The sequence below is a fragment of the Nematolebias whitei genome, chromosome 5 (genome assembly GCF_014905685.2).
Source record: "Nematolebias whitei isolate Nwh7 chromosome 5, NemWhi1, whole genome shotgun sequence".
Classification (NCBI taxonomy): Eukaryota; Metazoa; Chordata; class Actinopteri; order Cyprinodontiformes; family Rivulidae; genus Nematolebias; species Nematolebias whitei.
The window spans coordinates 36,933,615-36,956,344 of NC_056502.1; the positions used below are offsets into that span (position 1 = coordinate 36,933,615).

A 22,730-nucleotide genomic window follows, 5' to 3' on the forward strand; every position below is an offset into this window, starting at 1 on the left:
TTTATTAATTTTTTTTAAACAGAACACTTTTCTTGTAAACTATATTTTACATTTTATTCATTTTTGATAATTTTTTTGGAATAAAACTTCACTGTGTGTTATCATATACTTATTTATTAAATTACAATATTTCTTTCTGGAATAAAACTGCCTCAGTATTTCTGCATCAACATACTGTATGAGGAAAAGCTGAACGCCATACAGAAACCCAGAAGTTGGAGTCAGACAAGGTGCAGCATCTCTACATGTTATCATTAGAAGTGTCATACTCTTCTACCATAGTGTAAACGAAAGGGACCATGCTCTAATTAAAATAAAATAAAATAAAAAAACTCAATCATTTTTTCAGATGTTGACTACTGTTGAACATATTTCTAACCTTGCTGCTGTATGTTCAAATATTCATTTTCTAACACAATTGGCTGTAATTTCTGCAGTTATTTCATGCCTGAAAGAAAGATTATTTAATACCATAATTGTGAGTGAGTAAGTAGGACGGGCTTAAAGTCCCACATCAATAGTGCACAGACTCTGGTTCCAAAAATATAACATGGCAGCTTCTATATAGCAGCTCCTGCTTGCTTCATCAGTTAGAGAAGAGGAGGACATTTGTTTTAGCAAACGTCAATAATGTTCTGCTAACATGAAGACAAGGAACAAGATAATTTATCATCATAGTTTCATCATATTTAATAATTGTATTTTACATCTCAATTAATGAAAACCTTGCTGTTTGAAGAGGACATGGAATTTATTTTGGAGTAGAACAAACAAAAGTAGAACTATGTTCAATTTTGCTCCAGTCTGTGGCAGCTTGCATTGTACCACACCACAACATAAGCTAGCATCTATTTTTCAACTGCAGAAGGGCAACGTATGCGTGAGACAGGAGGAAGATGTAAACTGCTGCGAGTGCAAAGATGAGTCACCTAACTCACACTCAAGACTGTGCAGACAATCTGAAACCATTAAGCTGCAGACATGTATGTTTTGTATAATAAGTATGATACGAAACACACTTAATGGAGAAAATCACTTGCATTGTGTCACACACTTTACAAATGACTCACCCAGGAAGGGACTTAAATGTATAGTGCAAATATATCATATTTGATGCTTCACATTGAGGTTAAAAAGGAGACATTTTGAGATCTGACGTGTTTAAGCGCATGCTGCTGCAGCAACAAATAATGATAGAGGATAGATTAAAAGACTACATATGTGTGTGACAGTGTGTAGTAGGTACGTGTGTGTTTGAGAGAATGGGGAAACTTGGTTGCAGCTATAGTGACCACTCAATTCTAAAACATTCAGACCTTCTAAGAACAGATCCCCACACCCCATTAGGACCTCTGCTGACGCACACATACATAATACATGGAGGCTGGACCTAAAAAGACACAGCCCATTAGAAAGTCTCTGCCTCAGTAAGGAAGAACCAGAGAAACAGGAGAAAAAGAAAGAAATGCAGACTAAAATATAAAAAGGCTTGGCTTAAGGGCAAGCTATGAATCCTGCAAGAATGGAACACCTAGTGAAGGCTCGTTTCACGTGTGGGCAATTTTTTAAAAGACAAAAACGAATGAAGAAACAGATAAACACTTTCTGCACCATCCAAAAACATAATAATACAATATTAGACACAAATAATAGCTGGATGCATTTATTGGATTGTCATTCGGAGGAAGTTCACACTAAAGGAAAATAGGTTCAATCTAATCAGTCAGATGTGATAATTGCTGGATCACAGTTTCCAGGCACAGAGCCCCCGTTCCACCCTTCCAGTGGCTGAGTGTTCTGGCCATGTAATGTGAGGTGGCAGAAAGCCCAGCAGTGCTGTAAATTATTTCTGACAGTGGGGTGGGGGACAAGAAGGAAAGACTAGCAGTCCCCAGAGACAGACGACAGCGATACGGGGCCTGTGTCCATTTCAGGAAAGAAGCCTCTGTTCTTTCAGCCCAATGTGTGTATGTTTGCAATTTTACAGACCTTTGGCAACCTGCAGCCTTACAGGTCTTCTAGCCTGGCTGGAGAGACCAGGGGCCTCGCTGCAGGGATCATAGCATTTAGCAGAGTAATCATATTATGCTACATTGCACCTAGCCCAGAACCAAACTCACTTTCTCTCTTGCCACGCTCTACAAGACTTCTTCTAGCATTTTTATAAATGTTGCAATTAGCTCAAACATGAGTAACACTACAGTCAAAATGACTATTTATTAAATAACTAAAATGATAATACCTTTTTAGTTCAAGCATGCATGTATGTTAATTTTGTGTGAAGTTCATAATAGTAAGGGTAGAGAGGCCAGTAAGGGTGTGTAGGTGAGTGGGAGGGTGCGTTGGGGGTTGTGCATCCACTCTCTTCAAGCTCTGGACTTTTAATTTGTACATATACCCTCATCATCCCCTCCTGTTCTCCTCTGAGGCTGAACAGCAGCAGCAGCATCAGCAGCAGGAGGAACGGGGGCACACATGCTGCAGCAGCGATGCGTTGGGACACAGCACGCACGCGCACAGCACATTTTCTAAATGGATATATTCCCAGTATAGTGCACTTAAACGAATCATTTTAACTATGCAACCCTTTAACAGTCAGTCGCTATGCATGCGCACGCACACATACATCAAACCGCGGCACGGCGGCTGATCGCTCCCATCATCCGGCCAGCAGAGATCTGCAGCAGCAGCACTCTGTAGGATGCTGTTACGCAGGCTGGATGCGATCGATGAACGCAACAACCCCCACCCCTAAATAGCTACTTGTCTGCCATGGCCGGGGAAGCCCTTCTTCATAAATCTGAGCTGTTTTTTTTTTTTTACAAAGGAATCACTCACCCGATGGTGCTCAGCGCCTGCTCGAAAAGCTCCGTCTGCAGGATGTTCTGAGGTGCTGAGAAAGCCCCGTTGAAATGTGATAAAACCGAGCTACAGAACTGACGCAATGTCTCAAACTGCATTTTCCCCCTCCGTTTTCTTTTATCCTCAGTAAGTGATCACCTTTTTCCACCCCTCACCACCAATTCATCTTGAAGCCTGCAATCTTTCTCTCCCATACACCTCAGTAATATTTAATGATTTCCTACTTATTTTCCTACATCAATAAAAAATATAAAAAGAAGTAAAAACACTGGTCAAGTTCCATGTTTTTTTTTCTTGCCACTCTTCATAAAAAAGTGTCCTTAAATGAGACGCAATCCGGGTGGGATCCTTCTATCATCATGCCGCGGGAAAAATGAGGTAGTTCCTGTGCCGGTAAACGACTTCTGGTCTTTTCGCAGTGGAGAACAATCTCCTCTTGGTGAGTGAAAGCAGGCGGAGGAGCGGCCGGAGCGGAGGAGAGGCGGAGAGGCATCCTACAGGGAAGCGGCAGCAGCGGTCCTCCGCACCGGTGCATCAGCTGCTGCTGCCCAGCATCAACTCACAGTTCCCCTTCAACACTCTGACACACGCTCGCGCTTACACGCACAAAAGAAGCGGTCACGCTGAGAGGCAGCAGCTCTACCAACTGTGCAACCGTGCTGCCCTATCCTGAAACAAAAGCAATTAAATGAAATACCAAATATTTGAATTGTCTACAACTGTGCTTTTGTCAGATCTGTCAAAAGGCTTTCTTTGAATACACTTCTCAGTTTAACATGCTATTTAACAGCTGGAATAAACAAAACAACCAGAATAGTTATTATGGAATGCCATTGATAGGACTTTTGGTGACTTTTCACAAATTCCAGTCAATTAGAAGAATTTACAGCTTTTACCATACCATACCACTTTATTTATAAAGCATTTAAAAACAGCAACAAGGCCAACCAAAGTGCTGTACAGTAAAACAACACAAGCAAAGGACATAGCAAAAAATGCATAGATCCACAGAGGTAACAATAAGAACTAAATGACTAACATTATAGAATATAGATAAGTTGAAATCAACTCACTCAGTGTCAACAGCCGGGGAATAAAGGTGAGTTTTTAAACAAGACTTAAAAACGAGACTTAAAAACAGTGAGAGAGGGAGCCTGCCTGACATTCAGTGGTAACTTATTCCACAGTTTTGAACCTGCAACAGCCCTGTCACCTCTGAGCTTAAAACAGGTGCCTGGAAGCAATAAATGCATCTGGTCTGTTGAGTGCTGTGGGACATATGGCTGCAGCAGATCAGCAAGATAGGAGGGTGCAGAACTGTTCAGAGATTTATAAACATACAGAAGGATTTCGGTCCAATAGGACAAGAAGCACAGAATCACGTCTATCATTGGTTTCTGCACCCTGAAACAAGTTGTGTCATGTAAGAAATGCAGTAAAAAAAGAGGTTGTGTTTAAAGACAGATTACATCTTACTGAACTGAATAGTACCAATGGCTCTCATTGGCATAAACCCACAAGTGAACTGCTCACATGAATAAGAAAAGAGACTGAATATAAAGGGCAGAGGTACATTAATTGGGAAAGTGGAGGCACCTGAGTTGATTGGTGACTAAGAACTGGTGACTAAGAACTGGTGAGTGTGGCAGGCTGACTGGAAAAACACAGGAACTGACAGCTTAGGGCAGATAAATAATAGAACAAATGATCACAGTGAAAGATGAACACGATCAAAAGAAAGAGAAAGGAAAATGGTATGACCATAAAGAATAACTAACTCAGATCTTAAACACAAAGTTAATCAAAAAGTAATAAAAATACACAGATCCTGACAGTGGCAGATCCTTGAATTCAGGAAGCTGGAATTTTGAACATGTTCAAAACATTTATGGGAAATATTTATTTTCTAAATAGTCATTACAAGTATCTGGAACCTTTCTCAAACCCACCCATCCGTCCGTCCGTCCATCCATCCATCCACTCCATCCACACCATCCACTCCATCCATTATCTTTTATCTGCTTCTTCCTTTTTGGGTTGCACGGGTCACTGGTGTCAATGTCCAGCAGTCACTGTGCGAGAGGCGGGAGACACCCTGGACAGGTCTCCAGTCCATCAAAGAGACACATTGAGACAAACGAGAAAAAAACGTTCACTCTCTCACTCACACCTAGAGACAATTTAGAGTTACCAATCATCCTAACATGCATGTTTTTGGTCTGTGGGAAGAAACCGGGGTACTCAGAGTGAACCCATGCATGCGCAGAGCGAACATGCAAAATCCACCCAGAAAGGATCCAGGCTGGGATTTGAACCGGCAACCTTCTTGCTGCACCTTTTCAATTTATTTTCTGTGAATCAGAGTGAGAAACGACAACCTTGTTTCATAGGGTTGGCAACCTATGATACTAAATCCTGAGTGATTTGTGACCTCAATGAGAACTGGACATACCGAGTGCCAAGGGATGGTCATTCTCAACCTCTGCAGCAACATGTCTTCTAGTCATCATCCATCATTTCTCTGAGGTCCAAGTCACTTGTCATCTTATGACAAAGTGATTGCTGAACTATATTTATACGGTCCAGATTTCTCAGTTGCCATGCATCAACAGCAAACACTATTGTACAAAATTCTCATGTCTATTGAGCAGCAGTCACAAGTGTAAAAATAATGAAAATTTTGTTGCAACGATGTCATGCGAATGTCAAAAAAATGTTGTGCAACTGTGAAGCGGACTCAGCCCCAAACAGAGAACAGACAGATTTCAAAAATACAATATGGCAGCTCCTGTAAACTGAGTCCTGCTAGCTTCAATTCCCAACAACAAGAAAAAACAGGAACACTTGGTCTGCAATATACCTGTATACACTTCATGATTTTTTTTTTCTTCATTTTTGTGTCTTCAACTAGTCACCAACAGTCGCAGCTGGGTTAGATGCTAGGGTTTTAATGTTGCCTTTGCTAGGCAGAAGGAGGTAAACGTGAGAATCAGAGAAAATGTTTTCGATGTGTATGTTTTAACTGAGGGAAATCACTGCTGTTTCAACAGACTCAAGCACTACTGCAGCTGTCCTGCTGCATCTGTGTGCTCATTTAAATGACTCCCTGAGACCAGGACAGATTAAAGGCCTTCCCAAGTTATTTTTTGTATAAATAGTCTGTCAGCGTTTTGCTCCCATTTCTTTAGCAGAACAGATTTGAGAGTTAATTTACACATTGTTTAAGATTAATGACAGTGGGCTTTGGTGCTTGTGCAGAGGGAGTTCTATTTATGGCCTTTCTGCTATCCATCTTCTACATTATCTTGTGAATTTTCAGCCACCTAGTTTTTAGTTTCTTGTTACTTGTCATTGCTGCGTCTTTCAAAGGTTTTTTTGCAATGGCTCTAAATCAATGCTTTGCTCTTTTCTGTGTTTATGTACAGTTTATGAGCAGAAAATCACCAGCGGAACAAAATTTGACAACAAGGCTAAGAAATTAATTTAAAAAAATAGATACGAAAACATAAAATCACATTCTTGCTGATTGTTTTTCTGAGTACAGAAATGCACAAGTGGCAGATTTTCCAAGTTTCCATTAATAGAACTGGTGTCATGTGCAGGAAGTTGAAAGAACAAGAAGCGTGTGTTGGTGCTATGCTTGCTATAACAGACCAGTGGCTATGGAAAACAACACTTTGGTTTACAGCAAAATTAAAAGGAAACATGAGCATCAAAGAGGTTAACTAAATGTATTTTTATTTAAATTAATTCTGCCCAGGTATCATTAAAAGAAAAAAAAGTATTTCTCCACTGCCTTTCATAGAGCTTTAGACTGAGTTATTCATATGATGAAAATTGATGGAATTGCATAGTTTTGGTCAAACCTTGACAATAGCATTATGTGCAATCTCATGTAACATCGCTAGCTGTCACGCTCAGAGTGTAAGTTTTGATTAACTGAATTATCAAATTTCAGGTCAATGTCTGCAAAATTGACTGACTTAGAGCCACCTTTGGGTTTTTTGGGGGAGGTCAGTTGGTTGTGAAGGCCATTTTGAATCAGTATGACATTAATCAGTTGTAGATTAAATGAATACGTTTTGCGAGTTTGATTAAAATCCAGACATACTACTTACACACAAATAAAAACATAGCAGTATGCTTTTGCGATTTTATGACGAGCCATAACCATTATCCTGTTCTACCAACCTTTTTTAAAGAAAAAAGCAGTAGGTGCCCCCAAGTGGACAGACACAGGCAAGCAGAATCCCAAAAGCGCCCCAACTGTGCTGTCAGCATCTCTGTTCTACAACAACGGCTTCTTGCACATGAGATAAAAAGAACACAGTGTTCTACTTAGAACTTACCCTACTCTGCCTTTCTGAGCCAAACACATTCTAATAACACCTACATTTTCTAGAAATATATTTTTTTATTATCTGAACAGGCTTAAAACTAAAGATGAGAACCAAACGCAATTCTTTAAACAAAGATTGTCAGTTTTTCATAAAAAACAATGCAACACAATTGTTTGCAATATCCCTTCATGTGCTAATGCCCCATCCCAGCTGAAACAGACAGGCAATTACTTGAGTTGATGTATGCTGGAGAGGAGTATGTGTGTGATGAAAAGAGGGTGAGTGGGTGGATGACTGTTGTAAAAATTGCTGACTTAGAGCCAGATACAGAGTTTATGCCTGTCTTTTTTATAGGCAATATGGGCTCCATGTACAAGCATTTTATGCAGGTCTTTGCCTAGCTTGCAAGGCTCAAATCAGAGTTCCACATAACCTATACACAGCCACAATGATCCGTGCTAATGCTACAATTTTCTTCACACTTAAATCATGTATCTTTACCTGATCGGTGAAACTGCTTTCTCAGATAAAACAATCTAACCTAATCTACACAAAAAATGATCCCTGACATAAACATAGAACATGTCATAAAAAATGCTTTTTAACATAAAAACACTCACCTGTCTATAGGTGCATCACCAGGCCCAGGATACCTTAGCCCTGTACCATTGTCAAGGGATGCCTGTCTGGGCAGAAGCCCACCATGAGGTCTGCTTCTGCCTGAGGCTGGTGTCAAGTCCCCTGAGGCTCCCTGGTAGGGGTATAAGGACTGGTCCTGCAGTTTGGCCTTTTTTCCCTGTGGTCCACCTTCAAACACCCCATGCATCTGACCTGGCCCCGAGCTGTAGAACCACTCTCCGGATTTGGTGAGGATTTCTTGTTGTTTTCGGCACAAGTTGCATACCCACATAACCTGAGGGGAAGAAAAGGCAGATTTAACATTTTGAAATTATCACGCCAAGACTGACTTTCTTCACCCAAGATGAGCTGAAATGGAATGACTTGTGTTTTCTTGTATGAACTTTACTAAATGGCTTTTCTATGTATGTGAATGTTTCTGCAAAGTGCCCTGAGACAACTTTGTTGTGAATTGGCGCTATATATAAACTGAACGAAAACTGAATTGAATTGTATTTAAAGCTTCACCACAACAATTTCACTGTTCTCCTTCTTCTTCTTTTGGCTTTTTCCTTTTCAGGAGTCTCCACAGTGCGTCATCCTCCTCCATCTCACTCTGTCCTCACTCCATCCACCTCCATGTCCTCTCTAACTGCATCCATATGTTTCCTCTTTGTCTTTTTCCTGGCAGCTGCATTTCTAACATCCTTCTACCAATATACCCACTGTCCCTCCTCTGGACATGTCCAAACCATCTCAGTCTGGTCTCTCTAACTTTATCTCCCAGTTGTTCAACCTGTGCTGTACCTCTGATGATCTCATTCCTAATCTTATCCAGCCTCGTCACTCCTAAGGATAACCTCAATATCTTCATTTCTGCCACTTCCTGTTCTGTCTCCTGTCTTTTTGTCTCTGTCTCCAGATCATACAACATATCTGGTCTCACCACTATCTTGTAAACTTTTCCTTTGACCTTTGCTGACACCCTTTTTTCACAAATCACTCCTGAAACTTTTCTCCATCCACTCCACCCTGCCTGGACTCTCTTCTTCACCTATTTATCACACTCCATATTTTCCTGTCCAGTGGACCCCAAGTGCTTGAAGTCCTGCACCTTTGTGACCTCTGTAGCCTCACTGTTCCACCAGCCTCCATCTCATTAACACACATGGACTCTGTCTTACTACGGCTGACTTTCATTCCTCTTCTTTCAAGTGCATACCTCCACCTCTCCAAGTTCTCTTCCACCTGTTCTCACCACAGATCACAATGTCATCTGCAAACATCATAGTCCATGAGGATTCCTGCCTGACCTCATTTGTTAGTCGGTCCATCACCAGAGCAAACAAGACGGGGCTCAGACCCGATCCTTGATGCACTCCCACCTCCACCTTGAAGCTATCTGTCACTCCTACAGCACATCTCACCACTGTCCTGCTGTCCTCACCAGTCTAACATACTTCTCTGCCACTCCAGATTTCCTCATGCAACACCAAACCTCCTCCCTCGGCATACTTTTTCTAAATCCACAAAGACACAATGGAGTTCTTTCTGACCCTCTCTGTACTTCTCCATCAGCATCCTCAAAGCCAACATGGCATTGTTGCTGGATGAAAATCTTTATACATTAAAAAGTCAGCTGTTGAAAAACATGAATACTGTAATATTTTTAAAACTTTCACCTCACAGCAACATGACAAAAACATATGTTATGAAAAGAATAATGCAACTGTACACATAAAGCAGCCTTTGATTATATTTTAAAATACATAAAAGTATGATTGGGTTTATTTTTGTATTACATTATAACCCTGCGAGTCCATCCAATAGGTGATTTCTACAGTTAAATTTGCTTTTTGTGTAATGAAAAAGCACTACTAAATTGTTAAGCAAACTTTGGCAGCAGTGTACCAACTACAGCCTTCATCATTGTTAATTTAAACTAAAAAAAAAAAGCAATTCAATAAATATTGTTTGATTTTAAATATACCACAAGTCAATGTACAACCATATCCTTCTTTTCTGTCCAACTAAACTGAAAAGATAAAGATTTTTCTGCTCTGGGATGTTTTACCTTCATTTGTTTTATAGACAGTACCAGACAGCTCTCCCCATTAACCTGATAAATCCAGGACAGCAAAGGTGCTCCGAAGGTTGTACTCATACATTCACTAGAAAGCAAAGCCTACTTTTGGTTTATGGGTTCATTTAGGAGAAAAAAAAATCCATGCTTATATTTCTTACAGTTAAACATTAGAAACTGTGTAAACTCAATTTAATTCAGTTGTGATTCAGGCGATTACATCTCTCTTGTTCAAAGTGTTGTTGTTTTGTTGTTGTTGTTTTTGTTGTTGTTTCTAAACATTATAGTATGCTCAAAAATAAAAAAAATAAAACTAACTGACCAGACAACCAATAGAGCAAAAAGAAAAGGCATTCTGCTGCACAGCATGCACCCTTCTTTTATAATCCCAGTAGTAACTCATTACTGTTATTGGTATGAACTGGACTTGCACTGACCAATACCTAGATTAACTGATTTTACTAAAACTACACTGAGCTATGTAGCTACAAAATATATATATATATTTTTTTTAAACAGAAGGTTCTGGAAGATACGGAGAACAGAAGCTATCGGAAGAAAGACAGATGAAAACTAAGTCAATAATTATAAGGGTCAAAAACTTAAAGGTTGCCAAACAGTTTGTGCACTACTACACAGTCAGACTATAGGAGAGGAAGAAGAGAAGATAAGTCTGTATGTTGTAGAAGGAAAAGCATGTGTGGGAACTTAGAGATTGTACAGTAGGTGACATAGCATATAATTCCCTTATAAAAAGTGTACCAGTCAGGATGAGGAGGAACTCAAAGTACTCCTTCCACCACCTGACCATTCTCAGTTGAGGACAGCTTCTTGCAAACAACATCGCTGCTTCTCTCATCCAGGCTGTATAACAGTTTGCCAACTCTTTTTGAGACTCACCAAAGTCCTGCTCCATTGCCTCATCACACCTGAGTTTTTGTTACCACAAGTGCTCCAGCCATGGCCTGCTGATACCTGTCAGCTGATTCTGAAGCCCCTCTAGCAAACCAAACTCCACCTCAGGAATCCACCACTGAGTTTTGGGGTTAGAGCCTCAACAAGCAGCATGCAGAATCAAATTTGTACATTTGCAACAGCAACCTAGAACTTGATACATTTGAAGTTTGTGTCACAAATTTATCTTGTGATGATGGAAAACTGCTAGAGGTGGTCAAGACTTAAACATTTTCTGGTCTGGGTCCAGATTTGATGACATAATAGCAAACCTGGCTATCAGCCTGTGGTGTTGTTAAAACTGCAAAGGGGCGACAAACTTCCAATGAATTTCCCAAAGCTTTCCAGAAACCTTACAAGAAAAGTTAGGCTGGTAAATTTGGGGAGTTTTCAAATTGGAAATCTATTCTTAGCTGATCTAAAACACACTCCCAACAAATCTGTGCAGCTAAAGATCATCAATGATTTAGCAATTATTTTTATTTTCTTTTGGATATTCTTACTGAAACATTTTTTTGGAACATGCACAAATGTTGAGAAATACCGTAATTTCCGGAATACCTGTATAAGCTGCTACCTTTTTCACACACTTTGAACATGTGCTGCTGATTATCCATGTTGCTGATTTCTTACTCATAAGCTGTGGTATTCTGCTCACAACAGCCTCATGTTCAGGTTGCTGTTTAATATACTGTATTATTTTACATTATTATTGTTTAGCATACATCTTAGATCCTTGTATACTCTTTTTTAATACTTTGTATTTTTGCTATTTAAATTACACTGTTAAGCAATATAAAGAAAATGAAGTATATCCACCATTTATATAGGAAAAACAATACAAGTATGCCTTTTAAAAACTAGCATGGATGTGTCCCTTTCAATGAGCACCAATTGCACTTAGTTTCTTGTGTGATCTTATCTGTCCCTTGGTAGACTTGGGTTTGATTCCCAGTGAGGGAGTCATGTGTTCAGTATTGTTCTACTCAAACCAAAACATTTAGGCTTTGCAAACAGCAGCAGTCATATTTCTATGATATTTAAAGGGATCACTGATTAGTAGGAACAATAGATCTTGTCTAATAATTTTAATAATGCATAATTTATAATGAGAAACACCACAATAAATAAATGTGATTGAAGAATATTTGTGGTTGATTTATTGGCTATGTCTTCTGCTTGTTAACATGTTTATTTAGAGGTTTAAATTATTGTAAATCAGCTCTGTGAGGTGCTGGCCAACATCTTTAACTCCTCTCTCACCCTGGCAACTGTTTCAACCTGCCTGAAGACCGCCACCAACATCCCAGTTCCTAAAAGCTTTGCAGTGACTGGTCTGAATTACTATCGGCCAGTAGCACTCACCCCAATAGTGGAGACTGGCCATGAGCCATGATTCACATCAAAACTACCATCGACATCAACAAGGAACCTAACCAGTACGCATACTACAAGAATCGATCAACAGAGGATGTCATTACCTCTGTGGTCCACACTGCTCTCACCCACCTAGAGCAGAAGGACTCCTACGTCCATATGCTCTTTGTGGACTCCTACATCTGCTTTCAACATCATGATTCCCCAGACCCTGATGGACAAACTACTCACACTAGGACTAAGCCCCTCCATATACAACTGGGTCCTGGACTTAACAAACAGACCACTGTCTGTGAGGATCCACAACTTCACCTCATCCACTATAACCCCCCAGTACTGGCTCCCCTCAGGGTTGTGTTGAGCCCCCTACTGTTCACTCTGCTCACATATGACTGTGCACCTACCCATCCAGGCTGTCATATTGTAAAGTTTGCAGATGATACAGCAGTGGTTGGATGCATCACAAACAATTTTGAGTCCAGCTACAGGCAGGAGGTGGAACATCTGGAGAAATGATGCAGGAAGAACAACCTTCACAACAATGTGAAGAAGACAAAGGAGATGATCATGGACTTCAGATGGAACAAACAAAACTACCCACCCCAGAATATAGGAGGATCTGCGGTGGAAGTGATCTCCAGCTACAAGTACTTGGGTGTGCACCTGAATGACAACCTCAGCTGGGGCAACAACACCACCAGCCTGATCAAGAAAGCTCATCAGAGACTCTACTTCCTCAGGCAGCTGAGGTGAGCTGGTCGGGGAAGCTCAGTCCTCACCTCCTACAGGTGTGCAGTGGAGAGCATCCTGTGCTCCAGCATCAACATGTGGCATGAAGGCTGCACAGCTGCAGAAAGAAAAGCTTTGCAGAGAGTGGTGAAGGCTGCACAGAAGATGTTGGAGTCAGTCTCCCCACCGTCAGATATCTACACCTCCAGATGCAGGAAGAGAGCCACCTGCATCATGAAGGACCCCACTCACCCAGCACACACACTTTTTGCCCCACTCCCCTCAGGCAGTAGGTTGAGGAGCATTAAGTGCAGAACAACTAGAATGAGAAACAGTGTCCATCCTGAGGCTGTTAGACTCATGAATCTCTAATCAGGATAATCATTGTGGGGGGAAAAATATCACTGTAATACTACTTTGATGATATGTGCTGGTGATTATCCATGCTGCTGATCTCATGCTGCTGATTATTTCATGCTGCTGTATTAATTCATAGTGTTGTAGTACTCAAGACCAGTCTTGGTCTTGAGACCGGTCGGTCTCAAGACCACTTTTTGATGGTCTTGGTCTTGTCTCGGACTCGACCGCATTTGGTCTCGGTCTCGGACATTGAGGACTTGGGATTTTATTTCAAGACCACAACTGTGGAAATTTCACTAAATTGTCAGAATATTGTCCAGGTTATTTGTTATCCTTGTTTTTATTGGAAGCAAAACGTACTGATTCAAATCCAAGCGATAACATGGCTCATTGCTGAATACATGTTTATGTTACCGCTGTCACGCCCACCACCTTTCACTCGCACGTGGTTCTGTACCATCAGAACAATACAGACAACAGATCGTAACGTCACAACCAGGGGTGAAAGTACAATCCGGTACTGCGTACCACTAAAAGATTCTGCGCTGGTACACAGTACCTGGAAGAGAGTGGCTGTCTGCTGTAAAACCTCATTCAGAACCAGTCACGGCTGCTCTTTGGGTCAGAATAGATTCTCTAGCAATAAACAGTCTAAAACACGACTTAATCAATTAATAATTAGATTTTTTTTCTCATTTCAAATGGTTTCTGAACTGTTCGTGCTCTGCTGGAGCCTCGTTTCTCTACTGCAGTGAAGTTAGTTTTATGTTGGACGTTGGACATTCGAGCTCCGTGGTTTCAGCGGTGTGTTCCTCTCGTTCGGTCTGAAGCAGGCAGTCTGATTTCAGTCAGCTGAGCTCAGTCTGTCCCTCCTCTGAGACGTACTGGTTCGCTTAGGGACCGTCAACACATTACTGAACCAAACACACTTCAGAAACAAAAATTAATATATTTTACATCATTTGACCCATTGACACAAAACTAATGTTAAGCTACTCTAATAGACCTGACACACAAAACACCATCATTTAGTTCTCATTTTAAAGCATTTTATAATTAGTTATTGAGCAAAAAACATGCTTTTTGAACAAATAAATTATGTACAGTTAGGAAATAATTGTATTCAGGCTTCAAGCAGAAGGAGGATCAGAAGGATGGAAGCCTGGACAGAGCCAATGAACTGAACACATTCTTCAATAGGTTCAGTTCAGGAACAAGCTCAGCATCCTCCTCTCTTGCCCACAGCCAAACATACATACCACCCTCCATTGACCCAAGGCTGTCCTGTCACACCTCAAATATTGTATCTACCACCTCAGACATGGACCCTTCTTCTTCTACATATTGGTCTTCAACTAAATCAGAAGATGCTGATACCTCCTTTGCCTCCCCCCTCTGTGTCTCCAGAAGTCAGGTGAGGAAGCAGCTGGAGAGACTGAACCGGAATAAGGCTGCAGGTCCAGATGGTGTCAGTCCCAGAGTCCTGAAGGTCTGTGCAGAGCAGCTCTGTGGGGCTCTGCAGCACCTCTTCAACCTTAGCCTGACCCAGGAGAAGATTCCAGTGTTGTGGAAAACATCCTGTCTTGTTCCAGTGCCAAAGAAAACGCACCCATCAGTCCTCAATGACTATAGACCTGTTGCCCTGACATCCCACATCATGAAGGTCCTAGAGAGACTTCTGCTGACCCACCTGACTAGACAAACAAGCACATATCAGGACCCACTGCTGTTTACTTATCAGCGTGGACTTGGAGTTGAAGATGCCATCATACACCTGCTTCAGCAAACTCACTGTCATCAAGAAAAGGCAGACAGCACTGTGAGAGTCATGTTCTTTGATTTCTCCTGTGCATTTAACACAATCCAGCCTGATTTGCTTTGTCAGAAACTTCAGAAGACTCAGGTGGAGGCCTCAACAATCGCCTGGATCAAAGACTACCTGACAGACAGACCACAGTTTGTGAGACTGAAGGGGTGTGTGTCTGACCAGGTGGTCAGTAGCTCAGGAGCACCACAGGGGACTGTTCTCTCACCATTCCTTTTCACTCTGTACACCTCAGATTTCCAGTACAAAACAGACTCCTGTCATCTGCAGAAATATTCTGATGACTCTGCAGTGGTCGGGTGTATCAGAGATGGACAAGAAGCTGAGTACAGGGAACTGGTGGACCGCTTTGTGGCATGGTGTGGAAACAATCATCTCATCTTGAATGTGAACAAAACAAAGGAGATGATTGTAGATTTCAGGAGAATCAGGAACAGATCCAACCCTATTTCCATCATGGGAGAAGAAGTGGAGGTGGTGGAGAAGTATAAATACCTCGGAGTTCACCTGGACAATAGACTGGACTGGAAATGCAACAGTGAAGCGTCTACAAGAAGGGACAGAGCAGACTGTACTTCTTGAGGAAGCTGAAGTCCTTCAACGTTTGCAGCAAGATGCTGCAAATCTTCTATAAGTCTGTTGTAGAGAGTGCTATCTCTTCTGACATCATCTGCTGGGGTAGCAGCACCAGAGCAAGTGACTTAAAAAAGATCAACAAGCTCATAAAGAAGGCTGGCTCAGTTCTGGGGACTCCTCTAGAACCTCTGGAGATGATTGTTCGAAGGAGGATTCTTCATAAAATGAAGAACATTATAGACAACCCTCAGCATCCTCTTCATCAGACTGTCATACAACAACAAAGTGTCTTCAGTCAGAGGCTTCTTCAAATCCGTTGTAGGACAGACCGCTACAAGAGATCCTTCCTGTCCACAGTCATCAGCATCTAGAACAACTCTTTAATGAAACCAGGATGATGAGTTACAACATTTAATTTCCCTCTGGGATTAATAAAGTATTTTTGAATTGAATTGAATTGAATTGAAATGCTTTAAATGAGAAATATATGCAGGTGCTTCATCTGTCAGGTCTAGTAGAGTTTAACATAAGCTTTATGTCAGTGGGTCACATGACATGAAAATTATTGTACAAAAACCACTAAATGTTGGATTTCTTTATGGAGCTTTGAAAATTTATAAAAGCTGATACATTCATTCAAAAGCAAACGTAAAGTTGCAGTATGTAACTTTTATAAAAAATATTTTTATAAAAATTTTTTTTTTTTACATATTTGTTAAAACTGTCACTATATCGTGACAGTATAGTATAAGACAGATAATCTGTGAAAAAACTGAGCTCCGAGACTTGAGGTCTTGGTCTCGACTTGGTCTCGGAACCCAAAAGTCTTGGTCTTGTCTCGGTCTCGGGTTAGGTGGTCTTGACTACAACACTGTTAATTGGTACAGACTTGTTCATGCTGCTGTTGTTCAGTATATTGTTTATTTTTATTGTATTCTTAGTTTAGCGTATTTCTTAGTTTACATCTTAGATCCTTATTACTGTTTATTTTACAATTTATATTCTTTCTGTTGTTGGATGTAACTGGGACCCTTTGTACATGATTTTGTTCCACCTCATGTTCATGTATCACATGAGAATGACAATTAAAAAAAACCTTGAATGCTTGAATCCCTAAAGCTGATAAATAACCATGACAATAATTCAGTGACTACAGAATTAATCCAGGCCAAATTATACCTATCTTCAATGTGGTTCTAAACATTTTTATACAGAGGAAAAATACACCCATGTTTGGTATACAGTAACATTTTCTCACCAATATTCACCCTGCAGAGTTACACATTGAAAATATTTAATGGGTCAGCAGCAGTTTTTGTTTACATGTTTCCATGTAAACCTTGAAGCTCTGCAAAACTCTGTTCTCTATGTGAACATGATTAACTTGTCCTTTTGGACTTGATTATTGTGTACAGATGCATGACAGATGTTTAGCAGCCTGTTCTTAGAGTTGCTATGGTTTAATATTGTTGTAAAAACAATAAGAAGATTTTGTTGTAAGTCATGCAGTCGCGTGATCCGTAAGTAAATCAAGCTCTGCAGAAAGACCAAAAATTAGCGCCGGGCGAGGCCCATTTCTATTGTGACTTGGCGCTATATAAATAAAGTGAACTGAATTGAACCTTAAAGAGGGAACAGCCAAAAATAAATAAACTTCAAAAGGAGGAGGACAAAGAAAGATGTGGCGCTCCTATTGGTGCAGTTTCTGCAACTTGTTTACCTGGTAAACACTAATGAATTTGAATTTTTATTTATTTATTAAAAAAGTACATTTGATTGTATCTTAAGATACCCGCTCAAAATTGCTCTTAAAAAACACCCAATTTACAATCCCCACCAATATTGAGGTGGAATTTCCAGACTTGTATTTTCCCAATAATATGATCAAAGCTTACTTCCCGGGCAGCACGGTGGCGCAACTGGTAGAGCTGCTGCCTCTCAGCGAGCAGGTCCTTGGTTCAAACCCCGGTCCAGGGGCCTTTCTGGGTGGAGTTTGCATGTTCTCTCCGTGCATGCGTGGGTTTTCTCCGGGTACTCCGGTTTCCTCCCACAGTCCAAAAACATGCATGTTAGGCTGATTGGTAACTCTAAATTGTCCCTAGGTGTGAGTGAGAGAGTGAATGTTTGTTTGTCTCGTTTGTCTCTATGTGGCCCTGTGATGGACTTGCGACCCGTCCAGGGTGTACCCCGCCCCTCGCACAGTGATTGCTGGACATGGGCACCAGCGACCCCCGTGACCCAAAATGGAATAAGCGGGTAAAGAAAATGGATGGATGGATGGCTTACTTCCCTTTGTGTAGTCCATGGGCTCAAATATAGCTTCTTTAGTCTTGCGATATGGGTTCAAACAAACTTGGCCTTTTGAGTTATCATCATCAACCGTGCATAACATCATCAAAAGATTCAGAGAATCTGGAACAATCGCTGTGCGTAAGGGTCAAGGCCGTAAAACTCTACTGGATGCTCGTGATCTCCGGGCCCTTAAACATCACTGCACCTCAAATAGGAATGCCACTGTCAAGGAAATAACAGAATGGGCTCAGGAATACTTCCAGAAAGCATTGTCAGTGAACACAATCCACCGTGCCATCCGCCGTTGCCAGCTGAAACTCTACAGTGCAAAGAGGAAGCCATTTCTAAGCAAGTTCAACAAGCTCAGATGTTTGCACTGGGCCAGGGGTCATTTAAAATGGAGTGTGGCAAAATGGAAGACTGTTCTGTGGTCAGATGAGTCACGATTTGAAGTTCTTTATGGAACACTGGGACGCTATGTCATCCGGACCAGAGAGGACAAGGATAGCCCAAGTTGTTATCAATGCTCCGTTCAGAAGCCTGCATCACTGATGGTATGGGGTTGCATGAGCGCTTGTGGCATGGGCAGCTTGCGTGTCTGGAAAGGCACCATTAATGCAGAGAACTATGTTCAGGTTCTAGAACAACATATGCTCCCATCTAGACGTCATCTCTTTCAGGGAAGACCCTGCATTTTCCAACACGATAATGCCAGACCACATTCTGCAGCAATCACAACATCATGGCTACGTAGGAGAAGGATCCGGGTACTGAAATGGCCAGCCTGCAGTCCAGATCTTTCGCCTATAGAGAACATTTGGCGCATCATAAAGAGGAAGGTGCGACAAAGAAGGCCCAAGACGATTGAACAGTTAGAGGCCTGTATTAGACATGAATGGGAGAGCATTCCTATTTCTAAACTTGAGAAACTGGTCTCCTCTGTCCCCAGACGTCTGTTGAGTGTTGTAAGAAGAAGGGGGGATGTCACACAGTGATAAAAATGGACTTGTCCAACTTTTTTGGGATTTGCTGACACCATGAAATTTGGAAACAACAGATTTTTCCCTTAAAATGATACATTCTCTCAGTTTAAACTTTTGACCATTACAAATAAAATATTGGCATTTGCGATCTCCACATCATTACATTAAGTTTTTATTCACAATTTGTTTAGTGTCCCAACTTTTTTGGAATCCGGTTTGTATATACACACACATATATACATATATACACACACTATTAAATACAGTATGTACTGTTTTCTGAGGCACTGAATTAATGGCAAGAAACAAACACCACTACCGAGAGATCAATAAATAATTTCCTTTCTAAAGGCTTCTCTTAAGGAAAAGGGTGGTTACAGAGACACCAGCAAATATTATCTATGAAAAATGAAAAAACTGTGTGTGCTTATAAAGGATGATACAGAAAGCATGAAAGATGTTTGTGACAGAGAATCAATAACTTAAAGATGAATAAGTATTTTAAAGGTTTGCCATATTTCACTGAAAAAAGCACAAAAATATTTTAAAAAGAAACATGTTGCTGTAAATATTCCTATCAGTGTCACACTTAGAATAATAACATGTCGCTCTTATCACTCTACATGTTTCATTCAGATTTCTTTTAATTGTCATTCACTCTTTTACAAACTGAATTAGGAGCAAGTAAGAACCTTGAGCTCCCTCTTGTGGCCATTAATCTGTACTACACCAACACGTCCGCCAAGATTTAGAGTGAGTCAGCAGTATGCTGCCATCCATATCAGCATGCTCAATGATAAGTGAATTAAAATTTTAATTAGGCACACATTTTCATTGATTCATTCAATTTCCCCAATATCTGGAAAGGCTGATTAAAATATAGACACACAGACATGACCTATAAAGGTTATATCAGATTAAAAATGTTACATGGGTTTCTTCGTGGTCTATATAAACTGGCAAATTTTTTTGCTATTAACTATTACAAAAAATAATAATAAAACCAATGATCAAACTCTAATCTAAAGTTCAAGTCAAAAGTAGACACGGTGCAGGTTACATCATTGATGAGCCAGTAAATGAACTGTCATAGGTATCATATTGCATTACCGATTCTCTCCTTCACCTGAACTGGGGTGAGCTGAACCGCTCATTAAAGACTTATTGTTCTGGGAGTGAAGAGTTCCTCTGAACATCACAGGCTGGACTGTTTCCAGCTCTAGAGCACAAGCAACAATAGGTTTCTTATCTACTACACTCCAGAGCAATTTACTGCCACAGCTGGGGGCTACATGAGCGGGATGAGCTATGGTGACAAAAATTACAATACCCTACTGACAGAAGTGCACCCTGAAAGGTGAAAGTCCAACTTTATTTAAAGGCACAGGGCAGAATTCATGAAGCATATTCATCAATAAACGTCCCACTTTAACTTAATTCATGAAATCTGCTTATTCCAAAATTTGCAGGACATGTTTGTGTGATTTGTTAGGCAGCAAATAGGGATGAAAGGAGAGTTCCTACATTCACATGCCCCAACACAGTCTGCACGTGGTGAATTACATTTTAATGAGCTTCTAATTTTAGTAAGCGCGCCAGAAATAATAATAGACTTGATGAATATTCATGTTCCTCGTTTGAAGTTCAGCTCCACATGAAAGAAGGAGGGAAACACCTACAGTAGAAACCTACTGTCAGACGCTTTCAGCCTCTGCATGACCTAAATAAACCAACACATCTTTTCTAATAAGTGTTTTGATGAGTACGATACATTTATGGAAGATAAATAAAATAAAATAAAAAGTACCTAAAGAAAATGCCGCTCTAAGTTATTAGTTGAAACAGTTGAGGTGGTCACATTGGTAACCATTAAAACTGACCAGTGCAAATCACGATGCAGTGACGTGTTAATCATAGCTTACCCATGGTGCGGCTGGCTGAAGGAACCGTGTTTATGTGGAAAAATTCCCGTCTGTCAGTCCTTATGATGAGGGAAGTGCTGTCCGCAGCTACAACCTTCAGCACCTCAGACAGCGGCTGCAGGAAACACTGTGAAGGTTACATCAACCCACCTCGTCCGATGGAGGAGGAGGGGGGGAGGCTAACGTGACCAGACTGCCTCCTTTTCTAAAGCGGTTCCAAAGAAGTGAATATTTGCTGGTTTAAAGTCGCTGTAAGACGGTCTTTTAGTGGAGCTGCACCGTCAGATGTGTCTCTCAGCGCCGCTGCAGCTCCTCTGGAACAGAGTCAGCGCTCTGCTCTGCCTGACAGAACGACACCAAATGCGGGTTTTACTGTGAGGAACTTGCGTCTGCTTTTCACAGGAACACTCTACGTCACTTCTCACTCAGTCTGTGCCGTGAATAGCTCCAATTCATTAAAAGGAAATGCTTTCACTGCCTTCATTATAGCCCATATAATTCTTCTTACTGAGTGTTTTCAGCCATCCAGAAGTCACAGAATGTAAAATATGTCATAAAATAACATCTTATGGTCTGGACTTCAGACGTCGGTCTCACAGCCATAGTTTAAAACAAAGTAAATATAATCTGTATTGCATATACAGTAGGCCCTCACTACTTTGTGGTTTGACTTTAGCGGACTCGCTCTATCGCGGTTTGTGAACGTACAGTCTATGATACTATACAAAAATTAAAATGTACAAGACACATGATTGTCAGCTTTAATATTACTCACGTGATTGGACAGTACTGGATACTTACTGTACAGTAAAAAGTTAACGAAAAAATAAAATACTTTGGATAGGCACCACCATTTTGTAGTTTTCTCTCAATAAGCCTGCACTATTCCCGCACATAATGACTACATTTCCCAGAAGCCAACAGGGCCCCGACCAGAAGCCCAATTTCCTTCTGCTGAAAAACTAGCGGGAAAGTTTTGATCTGATCGGAAGAAGTTTGGCACTTATCACAGTGACTTCGGCACACAGCGGATGCAGAGAGCCACACTAAGCACACCGAACTGGACCAGAACCGGACCAGAACCAGACCCATCAGTAAATCCTGAGAGCTGGTAGCCAGTCCACGAGGACTTGCGAGCTAGGATGCACCGCCGAAGGTTTGGGGATGTTTCTGGAGCCCATCGGGACATTTTTCATCCAGACTTGGACTCGGTCGACCACATCTGGTCCCGCGCCGGCCAACCAAAGGTCTGCCTCCTCACACAAAAATGAGATTCTGCACTCAAGGGCTGCTCTGAACCAGACCAGAACAAGAGCCCCAGATTCAGCGGTGAACCTGAGAGCTCTAAGCAGGCCCATGAGGACTTCAAGTGAGACGCGTAATGCCGAAGGTGCGACACTATATCTGGAGCCCATCGGGACATTTTTCACTTCTTTCAACCGGCACACGTGGACCTCAAAGTGGGTACTCGCTGGTAAGCAAAATTTTGTAGCTACATATAAGTATGTTGTTAAAATTAGTAGGTTTAAGAGTTTAGAACATTGATTGTGGGCTTCGTCGCTGCAGATTACGTCTGCAGAAATGAACATAGTTGGACCTGAACAGTTGGACCAGAACTGAGAGTCGCTCCTGTTCAGCAGAGCCTGGTAAGTAAAATTCAGTAGCTACAGATACAGTGATGTATGTATGTTGTTAAAATTATGTAGGTTTAAGAGTTTTGAACATTGCAAGAGTGTGGGAAGGGTTTCTAAAACCTTATACATACATACATACATACATACATACGTACGTACGTACGTACGTACGTAT

General features: G+C 41.1%; 1 protein-coding gene across 1 annotated transcript in view; it reads right to left on the reverse strand.

The window, feature by feature from the left end:
* The window catches only part of rims2a (regulating synaptic membrane exocytosis 2a), a gene marked incomplete in the record, with an annotated part of 256,836 nt that overhangs the window by 169,539 nt on the left and 64,567 nt on the right, over positions 1-22,730 (reverse strand). The window contains 1 exon segment of the mRNA XM_037676440.1: positions 7,823-8,115. Coding sequence (XP_037532368.1) covers positions 7,823-8,115 — 293 coding nt within the window.